The sequence below is a fragment of the Falco punctatus genome (genome assembly GCF_963210335.1).
Source record: "Falco punctatus genome assembly, chromosome: 1".
NCBI lineage: Eukaryota > Metazoa > Chordata > Aves > Falconiformes > Falconidae > Falco > Falco punctatus.
Window position 1 is genome coordinate 36,242,631 of NC_137580.1, and position 25,383 is coordinate 36,268,013.

The 25,383-nt window shown below is 36.9% G+C and overlaps 1 protein-coding gene across 2 annotated transcripts in view; it reads right to left on the minus strand.

Annotated features, from left to right (window-relative positions):
* The window catches only part of GALNTL6 (polypeptide N-acetylgalactosaminyltransferase like 6), a gene marked incomplete at its 5' end in the record, with an annotated part of 489,592 nt that overhangs the window by 301,355 nt on the left and 162,854 nt on the right, over nucleotides 1–25,383 (minus strand). For both annotated transcript variants that reach the window (XM_080372609.1, XM_080372608.1), the window contains one exon: nucleotides 16,536–16,644. In XM_080372609.1, the coding sequence (XP_080228735.1) occupies nucleotides 16,536–16,644 (109 nt within the window). The remainder of the gene's footprint in view (nucleotides 1–16,535; nucleotides 16,645–25,383) is intronic.

Below are 25,383 nucleotides of genomic sequence, written 5' to 3' on the forward strand. Positions count from 1 at the left end.
GAAAATAATCTACTAATAGTGATAAGGTGTTTGCTTCAGTGCTCAAATAAATTAATTCACACAAAATGCATCAAGAATGGCATTTAAATAGTCTCTAGTACCAGTGGGTATAATCAATGCACGTGTCCAAGTCGATCTCTCAGAAAAGCTCAAATTAATGTGTTATTAACATGGTATATACAGGAACTAAACAGCTTCACAAAGTAAATGCAAAATTACAGTTATGTAGGTACAGTTTTAGAAAGCCCCAAAATACAAAATGATAGGGTTCTAACAGCTGTAATTAACCCGAGACTTTTCCCTCCCCCTCTTTTTTTCTTCATTTTAAAATGTATTATAACTACATGCCATTTACCACATACCATCGCAGGAAAACAAACAGGATTTTTCCAAGGAACAAATCTATTAATAGTTTTTTTTGGTTGGTGGGGTTTTTTTTTTGTTTTTGTTTTTTTTTTTTCCCCATGAATTCAACCCTAACTAGCTCTAGAAGCTGGCTTTGTGGCTGTTGCACAAAAGATGGAATAACCTGTAAAAATGAATTTACCTATGTATGAATCAACGGCATGCTAAAGCATAGTCAATCTTGCAGTAGAAGCACTACATGATGTGTGACCTACAGAGAAAGAATACATGAGCTGTCACAGCTCCCGCTGAATTTATAGTTAGACTGCAAGACCCCTATCAGAAAAAAAATATAACACACACACCCCTTACATACAGAGATAGTAAATATTCACAGCTAAAGTTTGAGGCAGGCCGAGACACACAAACTATGCCACCTGACTCCCCACATGGTGACTCAGTGACAAGGCCATCCTTCTTCCTTCCATAAAGCTGAGAAGAGTGCTTATAAGCAAGTAGAGTTTGAACACTCAGGGCCAAGAAGGCAGCTTCCTCAGGTAGTACATTTGTGTTCTATTGCTGTTTCAGGTACACATGAATCTATACACTACAAAATACAGTGCCGTATTTCTCAGATGATAATTTAATATGAAACTGAAGCTGAACATGCAAATAATTACCTGGTTTAATAAAAAAACAGACAACCCAATCCTCACAAATTCAAAGACACTAAAATTATCCTCCAGACAAATAACATAAGCCCAGGGAACTGTACTAACATGCTAAGACACAGCAAGGTGCAGTTATGGCAGATAAACAACTGAAACTCAAGTTATGTCACGTTCTTGGGACTGGTCTACCCAAGTCATTTTGCTTTACTTAAAACACATCTAAAATAACACTTTGAATCTCAATGCTGCTCCTTCCATGTTTTCTTTTGGCAAATCAGACACATTACTCTTCTGAAAACTGTTTCGATACTACATACACTGCTGCATATACCCAGTTACCACACCTCCTAGTGACTGCCTTTCCCTCTTCTTCTAAGATACACTAATGCTGCAATCATTACTATTGCCTTTTATAATTAACGTTGTAGTCTAAAACACAATCTTCATTTGAAAGAGCCTTATGACTGACTGACATTCTTGTGGTAAGGAGAACTAAACTTAATGCTTGACCTGCTATGAGCACAGCTCTACAAAGACCTTTTCCTCCCTTGCCATTGATTGACATCTTTCTGAATAACAGGAGTCTAATTAATGCCAACTATTTTTCAAATCCCTGACACAAATTTGAGTAAATTTACTGTACTAAAGCCAACTGAAACTTCCAGTCAATATATACTGTGGAGTCAAGCAGAGGCAGATGTGGAGACTTGAAAAATTACCTTCAGCCATGAATTGAACAGATTTTCAACTAATTAGTTTTAAAATATTTTCTATTCAAAAGGAAAACACGTCACCTACAGAACATAGCTAAATATTTATGTCAAGGCCACATTTATGCATAATTTAGCAGGAATCCACATATGCCCTTTGGGAACATTTTTGAAAAAGTTAATTTGCTGAAACCTGATGTTTGGATTCAGCCAAAACTATCTGCTGATAATTTTTTTTTTTCAATTTTGTTGCTGTTTGGGTTAAAAGAAGCAAATAAAAAATCTATTTTGAAAACCAAACCTTTGAAATTACAGTCTCTGCTTTTCAAAATCTTATATAAATGACAAATTAACTAACATTATCAAAGGATAGATATCCATGTTAAAAATCCTGTTTGGGAACCAAAACCTTACTTTCTCATTTTATCAGACACAAAAAAATTTTCAAGTATCAACCCGAAAAGTCTTACACACAGATAGCTTTAACTTTAAGATGTACATGAAGCAACTCCCTAAAAATTTATTTCTTGCTGAGAAAAATTGAAAAATGCTGAATTCCAATTTGCAGATTCATGATGTATTTACACAGCACAGGGTAATTCTCAATTCTACTTTTGTCAGTATGATCAAAAGCCCCTCAAAAAATCCAGTTTTTGAGGAGACAGGAGGGTATCTTCAGCAACCATGCTAAAAGAGCAAGCATACGCTTCCCTAGCCCTTCATAACCACAGGTAACAGAGGAACAGGACATAAAACAGACTAACTTAAATTGTAGGCTTTGTTTTAGAAGCATCACCAGAAAATCCACCTTTTAATTTGTCAAATGTATTCGAACCTGAAAAAGCAGAAAGAAATTATTTTTCCTCATATTTTCCACAGGAAAAAACCCACCACCTGTCTGTCTACTTTGTTGCCATTTATTCAACTCTGCATTAATTTGATATGCTTTAACTTACAGAAAGTGTTTCTGCACGTTTAATTTAATTTTTCCTGTACTTTCTTTGATAGTAAACATAGATCTTTAAAAATAGTTAAAAGCCTCACTGTGTATTGTTACAACTAAGAGAAGTTATGACAGAGGACTTGGACTGGATAAGAAATGGTGTTCCACTGTGGTGGGTTGACTGTGGCTGGGTGCCAGGTGCCCACCACAGCTGCTCTATCACTCCCCTCCTCAGCTGGACAGGGGAGAAAAAATACAGTGAAAGGCTCATGGGTCAAAATACGGACAGAGAGAGATCACTCGCCAATTACTGCCATGGGCAAACTGGACCAGACTCCAAGAAAATTAATTGATTGCAAATCAGAGTAGGGTAATAAGAAATTGATCAAACCTTAAAACACCCTTCCCCCACTCCTTCTTCTTCTCAAGCTCAACTTCACTCATGATTTTCTCTCTCAGCGGTCAGGATAACGGGGAACGGGGCTCCAGTCAGTTCATCACACTCTGTCTCTGCCTCTCCTTCCCCCTCACGGGGAGGGCTCCTCACACTCTGCCCCTGCTCCAGCGTGGGGTCCCTCCCACAGGAGACAGTCCTCCATGAACGTCTCCAACATAAGTCCTTTCCACAGGCTGCAGTCCACAAACTGCTCCAGCCTGGGTCCCTTCTATGGGAGTGCAGTCCCTCAGGAACAGACTGCTCCAATGTGGGTCCCCCATATGGGGTTGCAAATCCTGCCAGCAAACCTTCTCCCTTGTGGACTCCTCTCTCCATGGGTCCACAGGTCCTGCCAGGAACCTGCTCCGGAACAGGCTTCCCACGAGCTCACAGCCTCCTTTCGACACATCCACCTGCTGTGGCACGGGGTCCTCTGTGGGCTGCAGGGGCACAGCCTGCCTCACCATTGTCTTTGCCACAGGCTGCAGGGGAACCTCTGCTTTGGTGCCTGGAGCCCCTCCTGCCCCTCCTCCTGCACTGACCTGGGTGTCTGCAGGGTTGTTGCTGTCCCGTATTCTCACTCCTCTCTCTACTCCCTCCAGCTACAATTTTGTTGTGCAGTACCCTGGCACCCCTGCACCACTCCCCCCGCCCTTTCTTAAATATGCTATCCCAGAGGCACTACCACCGTCACTGATAGGCTCAGCCCTGGCCAGCGGTGGGTCCATCTTGGAGACGGCTGGCATTGGCTGTTGGACATCGGAGCAACTTGCAGCAGCTTCTCACAGAAGCTGCCACTGTAGCTCCCCAGCTACCAAAACCTTGCCATGCAATCCCAAAACATTCATGCAGACGTCTTTCTGTATAAGGTAATATGTGGCATTTCAAAATTTTTTCGGTTTTTGATATTCATTATAATTACAGAGTTTTTGTTTTTTGTTGGGTTTTTTTTGGTTTTGTTTTTTTTTTTATAGTTTATTTCCAGAATATATTTTCCAAAATCCATTATACTTTTGCTAAAATCATACTTGGTGCTGACAGAGATCACTTCTAATGAGCTCACTTCCTTTGCAACAGTCACCACCCTAATGGTCTGTGAAAATGCATGAAATAAAGTAACTGAAACAATCTATCCTTCAATATGTTTTTAAGAGTCTTTGCTAAAAATAAGTAAATGAATAAAAAAAAAATCCCTACATGGTACATTCAGGTTTTACACTAAGTAATGAGAAACCTTCCAATCAGTCCTTTCCTTCTCTCTTTTCCCTTTCATTTGTATCAGTTGAACTGAACTATGCCAGTAGGCTAAAATTGTAGCCAAAAATCTATCCTTTTATTGGTATCCTTATTACCACTTTTGAGATTATTATCCACTAAATAGAACAGATAGAAAATAAAAAAAATGTTACTTGAGTATATGACATTGCCAAGAAATGCTCATGGTCTCTTAATTTCCACGTAAAAACTTCAGATTTCTCATGAAGAAACAGATGAAATTGTCTGTATCACAGTCTATTACAAACTTTTCAAAAAGTTTATGGTTGTATAAACTGGGGAAAAAAAGTAATTTAAATACCATACTGAAATGGCAGTATGTTAGTAACATGCTTAATTTACTGATTAATAGCAGCTAATTAAAATGTCAGCCCTCTAGAACTTTAACAGCTCCCAGCTTTCACTCTTTTTTCTCAAGCATGTAAAGTTTGGATTTCATCCCAGTCTAACTGCTTTAGTAAAAACCTGGAATAAAATATATTAAAAAACCCCCAAAAATATTTATTTAGAGGCTTTCTTTAATTTTTGCATAACAATATTAAAATTAAATTGGTCTCTCAACTGAAAAAATCCTGAAGAGTGACTCGAAGTATTCAATAACCAGAACAGCCTTTCTTCAAAAGAGTGGAAAAGCAGACCTGGGAGGACATGGGAATCAGCATCCTTTTAGTGTCTGCAACTTACCCTCTAGAGACTATTCCTTCCTTGATTTATAACCCAGTACTCACTGTGCTTCACAGTCAGTCTCACCTTTTGTAAGCTGCCATGGAACAACAACGCAAGGAGCAACTAGAAGTATCAGTAGCCTCAGATACATTGAACAAAGTTTCCAAAACACATACATACTATGCAATTAATTAGCATGTAAAATAGAAGTAATAGTCCGGGTAACCTGAAATTACTTTAGCTATCATTTAAAAATATAAAAATATAAACCTCTTTTAAGAGCAAATTAACTGAGAAATACCAAAAGTAAGACTGTCTCCATGTTTTAAGAGTACCGATAATGCAATTTAAATGTATACCTCGATTACTTTTGTTTAATCTGAGCAATAATACTAGTTTGTTTTTCCACTGAATTTCCTGGCAAGTCTTACTATTCAAATTTCAGTATCACCTGCACGACTTTTAGTGAAGATTGCCTAAAAAAAGTTTGTTTCCAGCTTGTAGACAGCAGAACTTTCACGCAAGTTGGCAGAACAAAATGCCACTCTAGAAATGTGGTTTCTTTCTTTGCTGTCTTTTTCTTCGAAGGAAGAACAATTCTCCCAGATACCACTCCACTGCAAGCACAGAGGGCAGACAACTTCGTGTCGCATAACCACAGTCAAAAGTTAGTCATGTTCCTTGAGAAGCAGTAATTACAGAGCATCATTTGATGAACTAGTGTCTATAAAGTAAATTATAGCAAAACAACCATATATCTCTGCCTCTTCAAACATGTTGACTGGGCATCAGGCAAATTGTTTAACCAGTCCAATAATTTTCCTCTGTCAGCTTCTTTAATGAAAGCTTTGAGTTTTCTAATTTCTTTGGAATGACCTGCTTGTGACTATCATAATGATTATTCTGGATGATGAAGTCTGCAACATGGAAGGTTATTGACTACCGTGCAGGTAATATGTGGCACTGGCAAATTCCCTCAAGTATTAAGCAGATTAAACCAAAAAGAGTCTGGGTCAGTCATTTGGCAAACCTTTAAAGCTGAAGTTATCTTATGGGTCTGTCTTGACCTGTATTCAGGTTAAATGAATGCCTGCCTTAAATCATTAAAATAGTTTTTAAAGCTGGTTGACAGCAGTTTATTCCATGTTTTAAACTTAAAAGATGACACGACAGTAGTAAGGAAAAATTTCTTTTTGTCATGGCTTCTGAATTGAAAAGTACAGTCTTCATATGTTATAATTGCTGTCAAGTACTTATTCCAGCTCTTTTTGCCACAGTTTGGTCAAGATTAATTTCCTCCTTCTTTGAATTGGAATTTTCATAGCAAAACAAGCAACACCTAGAAACTGAAGTACAAATGAAAACCATGTCTCTTTGTGCCACAGAGTCAAGCAGTAATTGCTCTGAACTGACAAGCTTGATCATTTTTACACCTATCGCAACAGACAACCAACTCAATTCAGACAGTCTATAGAGCTGTCCTTCTCCTTCCACACAGACAAGTCTTGTCTGAAGGTCACTCAGCTGTTCATTTCAAATTCTCCCAGCAAATGGGCCACGTTTTAAAAGACTACTCAGATAAAATTCCTTTTCCAGAATTACTATTAAACATAATTCTCTTAAACAAACAAACAAACAACACAAAACCTAGAATGTACAGATGAACTCCTATTAAATTTCACTGAAGACAGTCCTGTCCTGAAAATTTTAAGCAAAAGGAGAACAGCAACAGGGTGCTAACAGCGCCCAAACCAGAACACCCTCACAGACTGCAATTGACAAATTAAAAGACAGATTCAAGCCAAGACCTCTGCTCACCCCCCTCCCCCCCAAAACCCCCCAAACCTAAAAATTCTAAAGTCTACTTTCCTTTCTTTTTCACTTCCAGGCAGCAGCTCTATTAAACCCCTAAATATTACATATTGGATACATTCACCAACATCAGCACTTCAGCACTAACACTGATGTGAGTCCACTGACAAATCTTTACCACCATACAGAAGGGGTAAAAATATACTTGGGACTATCACAGGTTAACGAGCAAGTAGCATCTCCTCCTTTTTTTGCTTTGGCTTGTTTGTTTCTCTCTTTCTTTTAAAAAAATGTGTGAGCATTGAGATCAAAATTCAAATACAAGGGGAAAATGTACCAGGGAGGAAAGTTTGGTCTATTAAGGATTTGACACCATTCTTCCCTTCACAGATGAAACTACAGAGAAAGACGAAAGAGTAGTAACTTTAATAACTTTTGTAACAGAGAACTTGAAATTTGGACATTAGTTTCAAGCTAGCTTATGTATTGGTTTACAGCATAGTCATACACATTTCTTGCCAAGTTACTGGAAATACAATTTTCTTTCTACCTGTCCTGGTAAAAATCAACATGCCAAAGCTCAGTACAGAAGGGTACACTGAAAATAATTTTCAGCACTAATTCATGAGTCAATGAGATGTATTATGAACTCTTTTCCCCCTTCCTTGGCCTCTCTGGTAGTCCTTAAAAATTAGCTTACCAATTACATTTAAGTGGTACATCAGTGATGAGTTTTAACATCTGGGAAGAAAAGGGAAGAATCTAGTTAACTTCAGCCACAAGTGCCTCAAATCCTTGCTGCAAGTACTGAGACCACAGACTCATTGTGCTCTAACAAGGAAGCTTCACTCTGACTTAAAGCCACACAAACACTTTTTTACATATATAATTAAGTGGCAAGAGTTAGCTCAAGCATGGGCACCATTTTCCAACAGAGATAAATGCTATACAGCCAGTCTTACACTCCCTGGCTTCTCCAGCAGTGCAATAATAGGTTGTAACTTAAGATCCAGTGGGGGTGTGTACTAACCCCAAATTACAACTTAAATAATACTATGAGATGCCATTTCACAATCTGAGCAAGCAAGACTGTAGTTGTCCAGGAAAAAAGTTAAGCACTTGTGGAAAAAAAAAAAAAAACCACAAACCAAACTACATTTTCTAGATATTGGGATTTAAATATCTGGAGAAGGCATAATTGAAAAATCTCTTTCTAAATCAGTGTTTGAAAGTGTAAAATCCTTACACCTGGCTCCAAACTGAGCTCACTATTTTCAATAGAACATCCAGACCATTAAGCTTGAATAAAAATGGTAGAATCAGATCATAGTCTACAGTGCTTTATATTTAAGAGAGCTAATGTGTTTTAATATGAGAAACACTTTATGTAACTGCAGTAGATTGTAACCATCTCTTTCTGCTTCCTTTATATGCAGTCTCCTTGACAAGCATTGATTAACATTACATTTTAGAATTTTCTAATCATGATAGATTTGCATTAAGATAAACTGATGAACGGTTTTCCCTTTTACAAAACGCTGTATTTTAAATTGAACAAAGCATATTCACGACTAATGCTATGAACAATTAGGTTATGACTGTTTATTGAGACCTTGGCTACCACTGCAGTTCAATTATATTGCAAGTTCTAAAATCCTTTCTAAAAGAATTGCAAGTTCAGAGGCCTAAATTAAATTTAGTGTATTTGTTTAATGTATAATGCTGACAAAATTCCCAGTGCATAATCCCATCTGAAATATGGGATAACTGAATCCATATTTTAGTATACGCTTCGCTCCCTGAACTACTTTGATTATATTTATCTGTATAAGTATCACAGAACTAATTTTTTCATAACCAATAGGGAATTACATTTAATGTTGCTATCTGTATGATGCTGCCTCCTATCTTCTAGAGGCACTCTTGTGCTAGGCTTTACTTTGACAAGTTATTCTGATTTTAAGAATGGGCACTGTTCAGCATGATAAGGATTAATTACAGAAGTTTGGGGGAATTATTCTACTGTACTTTATGCTCAAAAATTCTTGAACAGAAGTGGTGGAATAAACCAGTAATGCACAATTTCTTTAGGTCACACAAGCCAAATCTCAGGTGTTTACTACTTTTTATTTTACACAAGCACACTTGATTCTTCTGCCTCCTTTTAATGTTCCACCCTGAGAATATAGTTTCATTCTATTTTCATTTTCATCACAAACACATACAGGTAATTTCTTTTTCAATGTCTGTTTAGTTTGTTTATAGAAATAATCTGTATGAATGTTTGTTTGTAGAACTATACAACATACTGTCTGTTTGTTTATAGGACTAATCTTTATGAAATGTCTGCACTGAGGCATGTAAAGGTCAAGATCTTTAAAATCCCCTTCTCCTGGTCAAGATAACATTTTGAAGAAGGAAAAAAGTAAAGACTATACTGAATACAGGAAAGAATTAAAACCTTCATTCCTTCCCTCCACATAAGGCTTCCACATGCTATTTAAATATAGAAATGCGAGGAACAAAGACTGTGGAAATGGCTCGATAATTGCTGGGATAACTATTGGGTGACACAGTGCATTCTAAAACTTTTTTCCTCTGAGATTTTAGTAGCAGACAGCAGCAAAATGGCTCAACAGTTAAACATAAAAGTATTGACAGCCACATCTTAGAAGTCACTTTATCAATTCCTTAACCGATTTCTTTTGAAGACAAAAGTTTTTATAAATTTCTGTTTAGTGCTATGAACAGCTGTTCTTAGCTGTAACTTACCTGTTACCATTCTCTCAGAAATTTGCTTTCAATTATACTGAATTTTCAATGCCAATCATAGAACATAATCATTCAGCATACACATGCAAGCAGGCAGATCACTATAAAGGAAAAAAAAGAGAAAATAAAACGGCAGTATTTAAAGAAAAGAAAAAAAAAACAAACCAAAAACCACTACAGAACTTGCAATATGCAATCTTTCTACATCACTTTATAGGCTATTAATTTCGTGAATAGAATTGATAAAATTTCAGAAATTAAACCTTATTTTTTGTTTTCCATCAGTTCTGCTCAGCTGAAAAATCCATTTTTGTATTCCCATTTCCCATTTGCAGTATTGTACAATGGAAAAGCTATCACTTGTAGTTAGCAATAGATTTTCACGATCACAAATAGCACCATATTTAAATATAAACATTCAACCTGTACTTCTTTAAAAGCCCAAGAATTACACATTTGAATCCTTCCTCTCATCTGAGAAGGTCTTTAATTCATCATTATTGCTATTACTCATAACTGATGAGCACGTACAGCTGAGAATTTCTTGAGGGAAATAAATGAAATAACTTTCAGAAATAGAGAAACAATGACGTTGACTGATTCTCTAGGACTTTTAGTCTCACTAGCCAGGACATAGAGACGGAATCAACAGAATTTCTTTTCATGGATGCTTTTGAATTACTACCTTAGACCTTCATGGCTCTCTTCTGTGAATCTCATCCCTCATGGGAGCATTCAGGGACCTCAGATTCCTAGCTCTACATCGAAATCGTGGAAAATCAGTGGCCATTGGTGCCAGAGCAGTTGCCATGAAATGAACATCTTGCTAGGCATGTCCTCAGAGTCCTCCCCAAACAACTGAAGGGAAGCAGGGAAATCTCTGATCAAATGAACAAATTTGTCAAGTCAGTAGCTGATAAGTGACAGTATCAGGGGCTTCAGCATCCAGGATCTCTACTCTATCCAGCGATGCAGGCAGATTTACACTGCCCTGATACAATCAGCGTCGCTATAGCTGGACTAATACGCATACTGGTAGCTACCTAGTTTATTACTACACAAGTTGCATTTACATAGGGTGCACTCACAACTCTGAACTGCAATGCAAGAACGCTCTTCTGATATGCATAAGACTGTTTACTACTGAAACAAAAATTATGACAGATGTAGGATTTGCATTTGTTTAGAGTTCTCACTTTTTTAATGCAAATTAACCATATTCTTCATCAAGGCATGTCATCAGTTGTATTCCCAGAGCAAAATAAATTAATAGAAACAGCTCTTATTTTAAATGCTGATTTCTTGTCAAAAAGATGGCATGACATATCAGCTCCAATAAAGTCTGTTTCTCTGATTAGCTTAGGCTGTTCCTTCCCCCTCCATTGTAATATCTGATTGACTTAATGGCTTACTTCAGAAAATGGAAACAATTAAGCTTCTATTTTCTTTCTTCCTAAATATCTATCACAACTGTTTAGTCAGGAACTACTTGTTTGTGATTTTTTTAAAGGTAAACTTTTGCATTCCTTTTCCTATATCTCAATCACTGGTTTTGAGGTAATGACAGAATAATATTTAGAGAAAAATGGAAGTGATTATGTTGACTGAATGAAATAATCTAAGTCATTAAATGCTCCTTTCTATCCAAATCAGGACTTGGATAACTGGCAACTATTCAGCTATCTTCCCTGTTCTAGCAACTGTATAGCAATTTAGTACTCCTCCAATCCAACATCACATTCCCTCTATTGGCTTCCTCCATTCTGGTATCAAAACTCACCAACCAAAATTCTTAGAACTGTTTTAGTTTACAAAGAGATTGAAAGCATTGAAACTGCATTAAAAACTTGGGGAAGAAAAATAAGCTGCATGTAAAACAGCAAATTAATTGGTACGAGAAAAGTAGTTCCGGTGCTTTTTCTAACTTGTATTGAAAGCAAGAGTAAACATGACAGCATACAAAACCCATACAATTAACTTGTCAAAATCATTCTATCATAGAAGACAAAGAACTATGAAGATTCCAGAAAGAATTAGAAATTTTGGAATGGAATACCTGCAGTGACATGGCTAGGAGATGAAAAAATTGGCTATATGAAAGGTTATTTATCAAAGCATCTAAAAAGAGCAAGAAATATATTTCCTAAATCAACAGTTTAACCAGGTACAGTCTTTCCTTCCAATAACAGATGGTACAGACACCGGTTAGTCTGTTTATATGTACATTTAAAATAGGCGTGGTCTTTGATTAGTCTTTTAAGGAACATAAACTGAAGCATAATATCTAGCAGAAATATTGTTAATACTGTGTCTCAGTGTGGCTTTTTAATTTTATTATTTTATTTATTTTTGTTGGTGTGGGTCTTGTTTGTTTTTTCTCTTTAAAGAACAACATTCAGCAATACAAATAAGCATGGGGAAACCTTCACAAACACAACAGACTCATCTCTCAACCATCTGGACCACTATCATTCCTGTGTCTCACCTGGCTGCCCTGTGTTTCAAAAGTTCCCTATAGTTAAGGTAAGCAACAGGAACAAATGAATAACTGATTTCCTATTTTCTAAACAAAGAAAAAAATATCGGTTTGGGAATTTAAAAATAACTCACTTAAAAAATTCTATAGTATTGGGATTTTAAACCAATCAGATTTCTAGAAAAAGCATAATTTTCAAATAAAAAAATGGGATGTCTTATTTGGAATCAGGACTAAACATCATGATACTTTCGATTTCGTATTTTGGGTTTTTTTTCAGCAAAGATCCATACATAATTTCTTTAAGAAAGGTTGGGCATTCCATCTACCTTCACTGACTAAATAATACTTTTACCAGTATCATGTACATTAATTTCTTTCTGTATCTATCTAGGACCACTTCAGCCTTTTTATTCACAGCAGAAGATACTTCACAAGTAATCTGTGGATTCCCAAGTCACTTTGCAAGAAAATGAGTTAACTGGGATGGTATGAATTTTCTGTTTCACTAACATTGTATTTGACTACTAAGAAATAATTTATTAAATTATAACCATTTTGATGGTATTGCATCATCATTTCTGGAGATGAAGGAATCGCTCACATGGCAACTGTATGTGCAGATCTGTAAATGAGGAATTTTTAACCCATCTGTGTGTCCAGTAAACTTTAGAAAATGCAAGTTATTGGTTCTAGAGCTGGGTGATTTGGTTGTGGGTTTGTGGTTTTTTTTTCCCTAAATCAAAATGACATATTGTTTGCAGTCAGATTGGAAAATACAAGCAGACTGGATGATAATTTCCTTTCAGTGGTGGCTGTACAGTAGGTATTCTCTTACACAAGATACAGCTGTTTATAGGTATAGGAGCTAACTGCTGTTCTGTGCATCTGTGGGCAAGAGTATCAGTGAGACCATGGCAATATTTGAAGAGAAACCTGTGTGTAGCACACTGGGCCTTGCTGTTATGAGCAGAACTGACAGCAGTGTAGTCCCATATTACATGCTAATTTAAGATTTTTTACAAGGGTACAGAAAAAAATATGGCTATTATGGAATTATGACTTCAAAGACTGCTTTGCATTATCTCCACCAGTAAGAAACATTATCCTAAACCATTCTTAACAGAGCCAGAAAGTGTTATCTCCTTCCAAGAAATCAAGTCACAGAGAAGATGAAATACCTGTGAGAAAACTGGAAATTTAATTTTATAGACTCCCATACTGCTGTCTTAATTACAAGTCATGTCACCTGTGATATCTTACTCCTTGAGGAGCTTCCTTCTTTCTGTAATTTCATAATATATATCTCTCTACATATAATATATATCTACACACACAGACACATATACACACACACACATATATATATCTCCAGTAAGAGTACATTGCTTCTGCAGTGAGAACAGAGCAACAATCCACAAAGGCATTAAAAAATGACGACGATGTCCAAGTCCAGATGTAATCTTACACACATTTGAAGACACTTGCCTGGACTTTACTATATGAAACAACTTCAGATGTGCTTCTCCTTCTTAACACAAAAGATATGTATTTTCCAAAAGTAAGTACCTCATCCCAAGAAATACCCACCATGAAAACATATCATAGGTCTTTAGATTACAAGTGTAGCTGCTATTTGATGTGTATTCTGCTGTAAAAATGATATCCTACAGAGTGGGACTCAAAGCTATCAAAGAATGTTAAAAAACTTGTGTGTGCAGCACAACTGGACACCCGACAGATTCAGAACCTCACTGACGGAACAGTGACACTAAAGCAGCAGTTATGGTGTGATTGCATCTGTACTATCCTTTGTTTTGTCTGGTGGGAAGCCCACAAGGGTGTTTTCCCTGTTTTCCCCTCAAAAGGACTTCAGCAAATAATTCCAGCTGAAGGAAACTGACCTTGGAAGGATCTATAGCATAAGCAAATTGCATATAAATGAGAAGCTCAAAAAGCAGTACCAGTTATTGAAGCCTTTGTCTCTGCAAGAGTCTTCAAATATTAATTACGTTTTGGCTAGATGTAAAGCCTTGCCACTCCACCATTCACTTCAGTTGCTCTCAAGCACCTTCATCATGTGAACAGAATGTGAACTAATGGTAAAAACACCATAAACATACTTTGAACTCCAGGTGGTCCAACAAAGACCCACAAAACCAAAAGTAACCTGAACTCACTTCAGCATTTATATGCAAGACCATGTGTAATTGTAAAGCAAAAAAAAATAAATGCTAGAACACTTGAAATAAATAGAAATAGTATTATTTTTCTGCATATCTTGCAAATGGCTTTTCTCTTTAGCTTTAAAGTAATTGAACGATTCCCACTGAGGAGAGACCACTCAAATTCAGGAACATTGATTTTAATTTGGTGCAGCTAGCCATAGAGAAACCAGCACCCCACCATAATTAGATTTATGAAATTCACAGTCCCAGCACTTAGGAAATTGTAAGCCTTACAGATATACAGCTAAACTAAATTCAAAAAAGACTTCACTCCTTTCTCTTTTCTGTGTAATGAGCATTGGCTGCCTTTCCTGAAATGTCCCGAGAAGCCCTTTCAGTGTTGTTATTTCATACCTTCAGATTGATTTTAAACTAAAAGTTGATTCCAGCTATATTTTGAATTGTTATTAGGGACAGAAATTACATAGTATGTCCCAAAGGAGTGCACTGAAATAATCTAGCTTTGCATTGGTATTACTATATTGTGATTTTCAAAGAAAAAATCATTAAAAGTCAATTTAATCTAATGAATAATAATGATAGAAATCATTAAAAAGATTTCTTAAGTGGTCAAACTCAGCAAATAGTATCACAAGGAAGTCAATAAAAACATAAATAACAGAATATTTTAAGTATAATTATTATTATTACCAAGAATAGAAGTTTATTGGAAAAAACATTCACGTACTAGGGCATTCTACTGGAGTTATGTTAGGAGTAGGACTGGGAATTACAAATAAAAAAACCCAAATAACATGTTTTGCTAACTTCTTAGTCGACTCCATGCAATGACTTGCATTACATTGGTAATTCTATAGCTATCCATCAGACAACCATAAGTATTACTGTTTATTTTTCAAAACATATGGGGTCCACACTACATTTTTAGGAATCAAAAGTACATTGCCAGAGCATCAGTGCACACGCCTCAAAAAGGTCCATTTAACCAAGTAATATGTTATTTGTTACATATGTGTTGATATTCGTTACATATGTGTATGTTTCTACATACATGCTGTTTCTATTTTGTACATTCTCTCTTAGATATTTGTCGTTTTACACTTAGCAATTTGGAACACAATTAACATTGATCTGACAACTTCTAAGATGCCTAGAGTAACTTCCTCCCTCTCCCCACTTTTTTTCCTCCAAAGCACATGTGGGAGGGAAGGATAATTTTTTTAGTTAGCGATCAAAAAGATTCCAAAAACAGGGAAAAATGGTTTATAAAATGAACCTACACTCGCAATATTTTACTGGTTCAGGCCCCTGCAAAATTAAGTACTTACCAAGTCTTATGAATCTGTCAACTGGATTCAGTTATAGAGGTATTTTGGGGGAGGTGTTGGCTGTCTTCCGACAGCGGAATCAAGACAGCATGATTTATTTTATAATACTAGATTGGCCTTTGTAAAATAATGACTTTCAGACACTGATTAAGGTGCAATTCAACTGCTGTTACTCTTCCTTCCTTTTAATTTAATTCATCTTACATTGAATAGTTGTAAATTATACTATAAAAGAAAGATTCAAATGTGAACATGCTCTGATGACAGAGGAACACAAACCTTTCTTCACACACATGGCATACAGCATGTGAGGTACATTAAAATTACATTACTTACACTGAAGGATACTTTGTTACAGTATCTGCAAATACAATTTGCTCCCATTTTCAAATAATTTTAGACTGTCAGAATGAAGTGAAGTAGCTTTAGCAGGACTAAAGGATTGGAGTTTGACAATGGTAAAAGGGTCAAAGTTTCTTTCTAACATAACCTTGGATGTTCTTAGCAGTTACAGGTACCGGACTCAGGTTTTATCCACTGATTTAAGGACAGCTCAGCTTCAATTGTAACACATGTTCCTTTGGAAACCAACACTTTTGCTTATATCTGGTCACAGTATAACCACTCATCTCAACACGAAAAATATTTTGTTAATATTTTTGCCCATTTCCTTGTACAATCATTATATAGCTATTAACATGACCCATTATTTGTATTTTTGCTTGGCTGTTTTCAGAGATAAGGTATTTGTGCTTGGTCTGACCCCTCGTTTCAGAACAATATGTCCTTGTGAAGTGCTGTAATCAAAAAAAGGCTGTTATGAATGCTTTTCAGCTGACTCAAATAAACCCCCATAACCATATGAAGAAAGAATGAATAAACCATTTCAATTTGCTCTGAACTTATGTATACCTGAACGCATAGCATCTTTTTGAATGCTTTCATAATCATGCCAGTCCTTCCTTTTCAAGCCATCAGTCCAGGTAAAGAGCTGTCCATCTCCCAGCCCCAATGGAAGTGTCTGTGAAAACAGCAAACAAACAAATAAATATATACATACATACATGGCTTACACTATTACAGAAGAACACTTAAAATACAGCAGAAGCCAATAAAACATTCAGTGTATCCAATGCAAATACTGAAACTTAAATGAAGCTATTTTTCTAAACAGTGTAAGAAAATCATTAATTTATTTCTTGACAAACAATTAATCGAAGTATGTCAAACAATTTGTACTTAACATTTCTTTCCATCAGTGTCCTGCTATGACTGCTTGGCAAGAAGCTCATGGAAGTTAAATGGACAACTACAATTAATCAGGTTTCAAAAATGTCTCATCCTTCAATTCATGAAGTACTTTATTTTTTTCCGTAAACTACCACTTGTGCAAAGCTGGAGTTATAGTTACTAAGCACCTTTCAGTGTTCCCCTTGATTTTTGGGGTTGGTGTTTTTTGGGGGTTGGTTGGGTTTTTTTTGGTGGTGGGTTTTTTTCGGGCTTTTTTTTTTTGATAGCTAATGATGAGCTACTGCTATTCACACATGGCCAGGCTTACTGCATCAGATGCACAGAGCAAAGAGACCCTCAAAACACTTTCAAATCCTGTAGATCTTTTATTTTGTAAGAGATAAGGGGGAAAGAAACCCAAACAAACCCATCCCCTCAAAAAGTACCCAGCAAAAAAGTCCCCATGCAACACAAAGTTGGTAAATTGACTTCCCCTTTCCAGACTCTAAATTCTCAGGTAAAGCTAAGAACCACTTTTCCCTTCTAAGCAATTTTACCTTTCTAGAGCTTTTCTTGTCATTTTTTTCTGCGAAATGCTAGTGTTTTTTATAAAAAATAAAATAGAAAACTAGTATTAGAAGTAGACAAAATTTGGATGCATAGGAAGTAGTACAAAGCTGCATAAGTTTTCAAATAAATTTAGCCTTTTCCTAAATACTTAATTTACAAAAAAATATGGTAAAAGAAATGGAGAAAATTTTGATAAACAAAGGAGACAATCTACCACATCTGTGCTGAAGAAAGTGAGGAAGCGATTCAGTGCTACTTAGGAGTAACATGAAAATTCTAGTTATGTTCATTCTAGGTTTGAACCAGTAAGTTACCCAGAATGAAGGGTATATGTCTAATGGATGTTACAAATGTAGTTATCAAAGTATATGTGAAAACAAACTTGAAAAGCAGTTCCAGGAAAGCAACATTTCATCAGTCTTCTACTAGGCAATATTGAAAGCTCTAAAAAAATCTTGTGCATATGTAAGAACAATGCTCTGAACTTCAAGTATGCAAACCAAATGAATATTGGGCTCACCCATCTTTTACTGATTTTACACTACTGGCACCACAAAGCTGGGAGATGGTGGCTTCGAGTGAAGCTGCCCCAGCATTTTCAGTTAGGGTTTCTCTTTCCAGGAGAGACATGTGTTTGCCAAGCTATATGATGTGGATCTGGTAGCTAAGCCATCCTTAAAACAGGGGTTTGAAGGCTTTCAGATTGTAAGCAAGAAGCGAGTAATGCCAGGCATGGCTGGTTACCTTTGGGCAAAGGATGCTAGAAATCCTAGCTGACATAGATCTATGCAGAAAATCTCTGCTTTGGGTCAGCTGATGTTTCTGATAATGTTGGATATTCAGGGCAAAGTGTTGTGAGCTAGTGCTCTCCAATAAATCCCTGTGATACTGAGTAAAAGCCATCACATTCTTCTAGCATTACCTACTTTTTTTAGTTTTAATGTTGAAGGTACATTATGTTACATATCACTGAAATGTAATCCAACCTGTGTTTCTTCCATCACTAAAACTTTTGCAGTCGTATTCCAAGAAAAGACTCCGTTGCGTTGTTTTAATATCATACAAGCCAGAGGTTCAAACCTGGAAAAACTGAAGAAAAACTGAAGATACCCTGATAAAAGTATTTCATGTTATCAAAATATCTAACTTTTCATCTCCTTGAAATGAAGTCATTAATTTCAATAATTCTTGAATTCAAATAATAGTAATGTTCCAATAGTGATCTGAAGTAGCTTGTTTGTTAAAAGTCAGAAGCACAAGGTACTATGGAGACTGCAACAGCATTAAGCGTGATTATTGAACCCAAAGTCATAAAATAATCCACTCTGAAGCACTAACTGGCTATTTAAAAGTCAGGGCCAGACAGATCAGCTAAATTCCTATCCCTTGTCAATATGGGTATAGCTGGTGTGAACCTCTCAGTCCCAAAAAATCACAGCTATCAAAAGCAGCACAAACTTTACTTTTGTGACCCTTTATTCCTGTGCTAGCTTTGTTCCCTAAAAGTGGCGATTTAAATGGCAAGTTTGCCACACATGGAAAGAAAGCCGAGTAGTAGAGTTTACAGCTGGTTTCCTGTTGCCTATTTACATTTTGATGCCATTACTTTAAAAAAAATATTAATTACTCGTAATTACTTTACCTAATAACATTTACAAGTCTCATGTACCAGGATGCCCTCTTGCAAGCATAATCTAGTTAAATACATTCGCTAAAATTAGTCTAGCAAAAGGATTGCTGTTCAGACAGTATAATCTCCATGGGGACTAAACACTCTGGCCTTTTGAGGGACTAGACTTCATGAAATTCACCCTGTGGACACATTGGTTTTACTTCTGCAGTGGGCGTGAAGCAGGGCTTAAGAAGGGATGTAGAGTTTCAGTCAAACACTCCGGAAAGAGTTTTGCAGTGAAAATTCTATAGCTCTGAAGAAATCAGGACTGCCTTCAGTCCCTCAACTAAATATCTCCCTTGTCAGCAACTGAAGGATTTTTTTTCTTTTTGATGTTGCTACATGACTAACAAGATACAAAAGCACTTGAGAAAACTGGTTCCTCCATTTCACTTCTGCCTAAGGGTAAACAAATTGCATTTTGAGAGACCTTAAAGTAGAGTTTCTGGAATGTTTTAAAACTGCTAAAAGGCTCCATTGTAAAACTCTAAGTATGCTAAACATGCTTCATTCTTCCAGATGACGATGACTGGAAGAGCCCCTGTTTCTAAAGCATCTCTAGCTGGAAAGTAAGCAAAGGAAGGAAAAGAAAAAACCAAACAAAACAGTCTTAATCTAACCTTGTCTTCCCCCTACATACTCTCTGCTTTTCTTTCTCAGTTCTCTGTCTTTTTGGATACACCGATAATTTACAGTATTTTGCATCAAATGAGAAAAAAACTCTGGTTTTGTTATACACAGGCTATGACTGGTGTAATGGCTAGATAATAATACCAACCAAGATAGTGCTGCTATTGGTAAGTACACACAAGAAAGCTCAGAAACCACATCCTCACCTCTATGGTCAATCTCAGAAAGACATGTTCTGAGCACATGAATACGAAGTCACTTCACAAGATGGAATATGCTAACAGATCCCGATTCTGAATTTTTGCTGAACACATATTTGACCATAAGTTGATGTGCTAAGCTGAAATAAAATTAACCATGCTGCATAAGTAGAAGTGCTAAAGGCAGCAACAACAGGAATTCTTCATTTTAGGGTAACGTATGAGCAGCTAGACCAAAAGTTATTAAATTCGTGCTATAAAATACCCTATGACTTCAGCACAAAATTGGGTTTAGACATTTAAACATATAATCAAATAAGCTTGGGTTCCAGCCCATAAAATAAAAATTTATTAAGGATTATTAACCTGTGGCTAAGCAAATTACTGGAGACAGAGTATTCTGGAGAATACATGTTCATTATTTCCACATTCTGGGTTCTCATGTATTTAAGTAGTATGAACACTGCAAGATTGGTGTGAAGAGTTAGTTCGACATGTGCAATAATAATCTTTTGGTATACGCGATGGTCTAAGAAATGCGGAAGCATGACTAGAGAAAATTATGGTTCCTTCCAAAATATGCACTAGGGCTTCTTTCCAGTGGAAACCAAGGTATGAGAAAAGGAGAAGGCTCAGGCACCCCCACCTCCTCAAGTACCTCACCCTAACAAAAAAGCAATGCTTATATGTATGCTTTAGTGATATATCAATATATAGGAATAAGAAACCAGCACAGCTGGTTAACTGAAATATACTCAAGGTTTTCCCTTCCAAAACATTTCTAAGTCACCCACAAATACCACAGTCTGCCTCTACAGCCCTTAGTCTCTTGAACTCGAGAACTATTTTTATAATTGCAGCACTATTATAACACCAAATATAACTCTGCATACAAAGAGCTGGATTTTGACTGACTGTCAAAAAAATCCTACAACAATTTATCATCCAACCATTTGTTACAGATAGTATGAAGCTGTGAGTTGCACATTTTTAAGTGTTTCTGTCTAAAAGGGATTACCCACCTACAGCAACATTACATACAGCATCTGCCTTACTATTTCATTTTCACATTAACCTCAAATCTTTTGGGATGCAAGACTGATACAGTACTACACAGACTCAGAAGATCCTTGTCCTCTAGAGAAGACAACATCTGGTTCAATTACAGAGAATATGACAAGCCCCCAAAATAGTGTAATTATCAAAAACTCACCCACAGACTATTAGATCCCTCAGAGGGGATAAAAAAGCTTCTCTGCTGTGACATTTGAAAGCTTGAACTCAGAAACAATTGTCTTCATTGAATAACTCATTTATTTTTAATTTCACTCTGCAGAGGCAGACAATTAAAGGGGACTCAAGCAAAGGAAGATGACGTATTAATGGAAATGCACCTTTCTAAAAAAAAAAAAAAAAGAAGTGATAATTACAGATTCACTTTGAGCCTGAGGATTTTCTCACTAGCTCTAGGGTTATTTTACTGAACACCAATATACAATCAAATATTGCATATGCTTGTTTTGGCTGGGACAGAGTTAATTTTCTTCTTAGTAGCTGATATGCAGCTATACTTTGCATTAGTGCAGAAAACAGTGTTGATAATACAGGGATGTTTTCATTATCGCTGATCAGCACTTGCACAGTCGAGACCTTTTCTGCCTCTCACCCACCCACCTATGAGCAGGCTGGGGGGCACAAGGAGCTTGGGGGGGGACACAGCTGGGACAGATGGCCCAAAATAACCCATGAGATATTTCAGACCACGTAGCATCGTGCTTAGCATATAAAGCGGGAGGGAGGAGAAGGAAGGTGGGGACATATTTGGAGTCATGGCATTTGCTCAAGTAACCGCCACGTTTGATGGAGCCCTTCTGATGGCGGAACACCTGCCTGCCCATGGGAAGTAGTGAATGAATTCCTTGTTTTGCTTTGATTGTGCACTTAGATTTTGCATTACCTATTAAACTGTCTTTATCTCAGCCCCTGAGTTTTCTCACTTTAACCCTTCTGATCCTCTCCCCTATCCCAACAACGGGTAGCAAGTGAGCTGCTATGTAGTGCTTAGTTGCCAGTTGCAGTTAAACCATAACAGTACATTAACAAAGCATCATATTCTGATCAGCATAATAATTTCCATTTTAAAAATGAATTTTAGGAAGTAATTAATTCAGAAAATTTTAGCAATAATCACTTCTTCCTGCTCAGGAAAAAATGTGGTAAAAAAAGGAAAAAAGATGGTAAAGTACTGAATTAGACACCTTCACAGATACTTCAAGACAAGCATAAAAACAGCCAGCCTTTGATTTTCCTTTGTTTTTAAATACAAGATTCCCCACTAAGCAATTAAATCCATTTCTTCATCAGAATAAATTTATGGATCACTTTTTAAAGAGTGATGTCACTGGATATTCTATCATATGTTTATTATAAATCTGCTGCAAAATCACAACATGCCCATTTCCTGTATTTCTGTTCTGGTATTATCACAAACATAGGAAGACAGACATTCTCATGAAGCTTCTTCCCCAAGAGTTGGAATGGTCATGAAGACTAATTTTGAATGATTTCTCCTTACTCTGTTTATGCTAAATTTTAGCCCAAGACCTTTCAAGTGAAACGTTAGTATTACAGCACTCAAATCTGAATTCAAGTGCTCTCCCACCTCCAAACACAAGCAAACTCTATTCTGGTGCAGGGACTGGCTGAGAATATGAGATGAAAACCAAAATATTATTTTCCCTAAGAATGTGCTTGATATAAGGCAGTCTGTTCTATAGAAAGGGTATAAAATCCAAACATCGCACAGTCTCATCTCTATGCCTTTATGTTTAAGCTTCTGAACGACACCTGCATAGCCCTCCTTTCCTATTGCTCTTCAGTATTAGACTAACAAACAAAAAAGGTCTCACATCTGAATTGCCAAATAGAACAGAGATCAGTTTATAAGTAGTAATGCTGAGCAAATAGATGCAATACAGACCTTAAATGCCTGTGAAGTCCTCACCATCATAAAATGAAACTATTCCACCTAGTAATTTGGCTCCACCACGATCTTTCCTTAAGATGTCAGGGGCAGGCATTGCAACACCTGAAAGTTTTGATAGTTTTGAAAGCTGATAGTTTTGAACCCCCAGGCTATGTGTTTTTCAGGGTCCTTCTCTGGGATGCTATCCCTCTAGGAGGGAAGTAGTGGCTGCAGTGAGTGCAGTGGTAGGCTGTGGGGGATGGGTGGGCAGCAGCCACCCTGCCCACCCAGGGCACCCACCTCTTGATGCCATTCACTGAGTGTTCCAGTCAGTCCTGTGCTGCTGCTGGCCAGATGTTGGCTACCAAAACCACTGCCCATTGGGGTAGCACTTGAGGGACATACAAAAGATGCCCAGGGAGAAGTGGAGAGATGAGAGAGCTGGAGGGACACTTGAGGGACCTCATCCTACAATGCCACTCTCCTACATACTTCAAAGAAATGGTTGCCGTAGATCTGGATACCCTCATTAGGTTGGAAGATGCTGAGGATGAAGAAAACATTGTTCAGTAAAATGTAGAGAACTACTATTTGCTATCAAGAGAAGGTGGTAAAGGCTCTAAAGCCTATTATCTTTCAAAAAGAAGGAAAAAACCAGAATACATTCAGATATAACTACTGCCTTTTAATTTTATTTTTACTTTAAGTACTTTACAACATTTTTAAAAATAAAAACCTGAATTATTTTCCAAATCTTTAGCTTGAAGCAATATAATAGAGAGTTGAGGACATGATGAATTCTTCATATGCTCAGATTTCATGTGCCATTTATTTGTTATGCCACAGCAAATAAGCGTTCACTGCACTGACATTTACATTACTAGAAATAATTAGCCCAGCACATCAAAAAAGGGCAGTACTTGATTTAGTCTGCGCCATCTGAGTGACTCAAGGTTATTTCATTTTTGAAACACTTTCAGGCTTTCTGTGCTTTTATTTTCTAGATCATCATGGACAACCCAGTAGCATCATGCCATCAATTCCAGACTAAAGTTGTTAATAATGTTATTTTGAAAATGCCAAGCTCCCCGAGCTTCTCATTACTGAGATTTTTATAGACAGGTATAAAACCTGTTATTGCTGCACTACAGTTATATTGTTGAAGTAACAAAACTGCAGAAAAAACTAAATTAAAACATAGGTTTTAAAAACATCGCAATTTCCTATTGACCCAGTGTATGAGTGCTTGAGCATTGGGTGAATGACAATTCTGTAAGGATGCATTTCCATGCTGGGAAGTTGTGATTTATCATGTCAAATTATGGAAGATTAGAGATGTTTAATAATATATTTTGGTATAAGAACACTAAAAGCTTCTTTAGCACAGATGCTGTCTTGCATCCATCACTCATGAACTAAAAGCTTGCAGTATGCACTACCATTCATGATGTAGAATTTTAAACACACACATTTTACAAGTTATCAGGAAAAGAGTTCATGGAATCCTATTATGTTGACTGTATCAAGTGATACCCCATGGAAATTCCTGTGCTTTGCAACTCTTATGTATGTTGAATGTATCCTCAAAAAATTATTTCTCATTTAACTTCTAATATTTCCAAAACATCCATTATCACCTTGATGTTGTTGACATTTGTATTTCCTGACTGCTACAGACGACTTGGGTAACACAGGCAAAAAGTATTCTAAATCCCCAAAAGAATACAGCAGAGTGGGGCAGAATAGCACCAAGTGGCTATCCTGGGCACATTACAGTATGTCTACATGGATTCTTCTGTATTTTAGTCGGTGCCCATTGCCTTTCACCTTTTCCCTTGCCACCACTGAGAAAGGTCTGGCTTTATTTTTTTTACCCCCTGCAGTCAGGTATTTATACCCACTGGGTTTAAATACTTTGTCTTGATAAGACTACATAGATCCAGCTCCCTCAGCTTCTCCCTGTAACACAGATGCTCTGGTCCCTTTGGAGGGGGACGAGAGTTTTACTAGTTCCACAGATGGGGTATAAAATGCACGGAATTCCAAAGGAGTTTGGATTCCACATCTGTTGATTCTGAACCACCATGAATTGCCAAAGGTGACCTATGAAGTCTGGCAGTGAATCTTGGCTTCCTAAATGACACAACTTCAACTGCCTGTGGGACAGGAGGAAGGGTATAAACTGAAATGATAATAAAAATGATTCCTCAGGGCAAGCAACTCCCATCTCTTTCTGCCTGCTGGTCTAAGCTGCTGACAGATCTGTTCAGTAACTAAATCACCTAAACCAATATTTTCCTAATGTTTTAACTTCTCTGAATTCCAGCTTGGTGAAATGAAATCAAACTCAAGTAACACAAGTGTCTATGACAGATCCAAATAAACCAAAACACACACTGACAAATGTGCTGCTACTCCAGGTCTTTTGTAGAGGAATGAAGGCAGTGGGTTGATTAGCATTGATAATACAGGGTTTATCTCTCTGTCCACTTC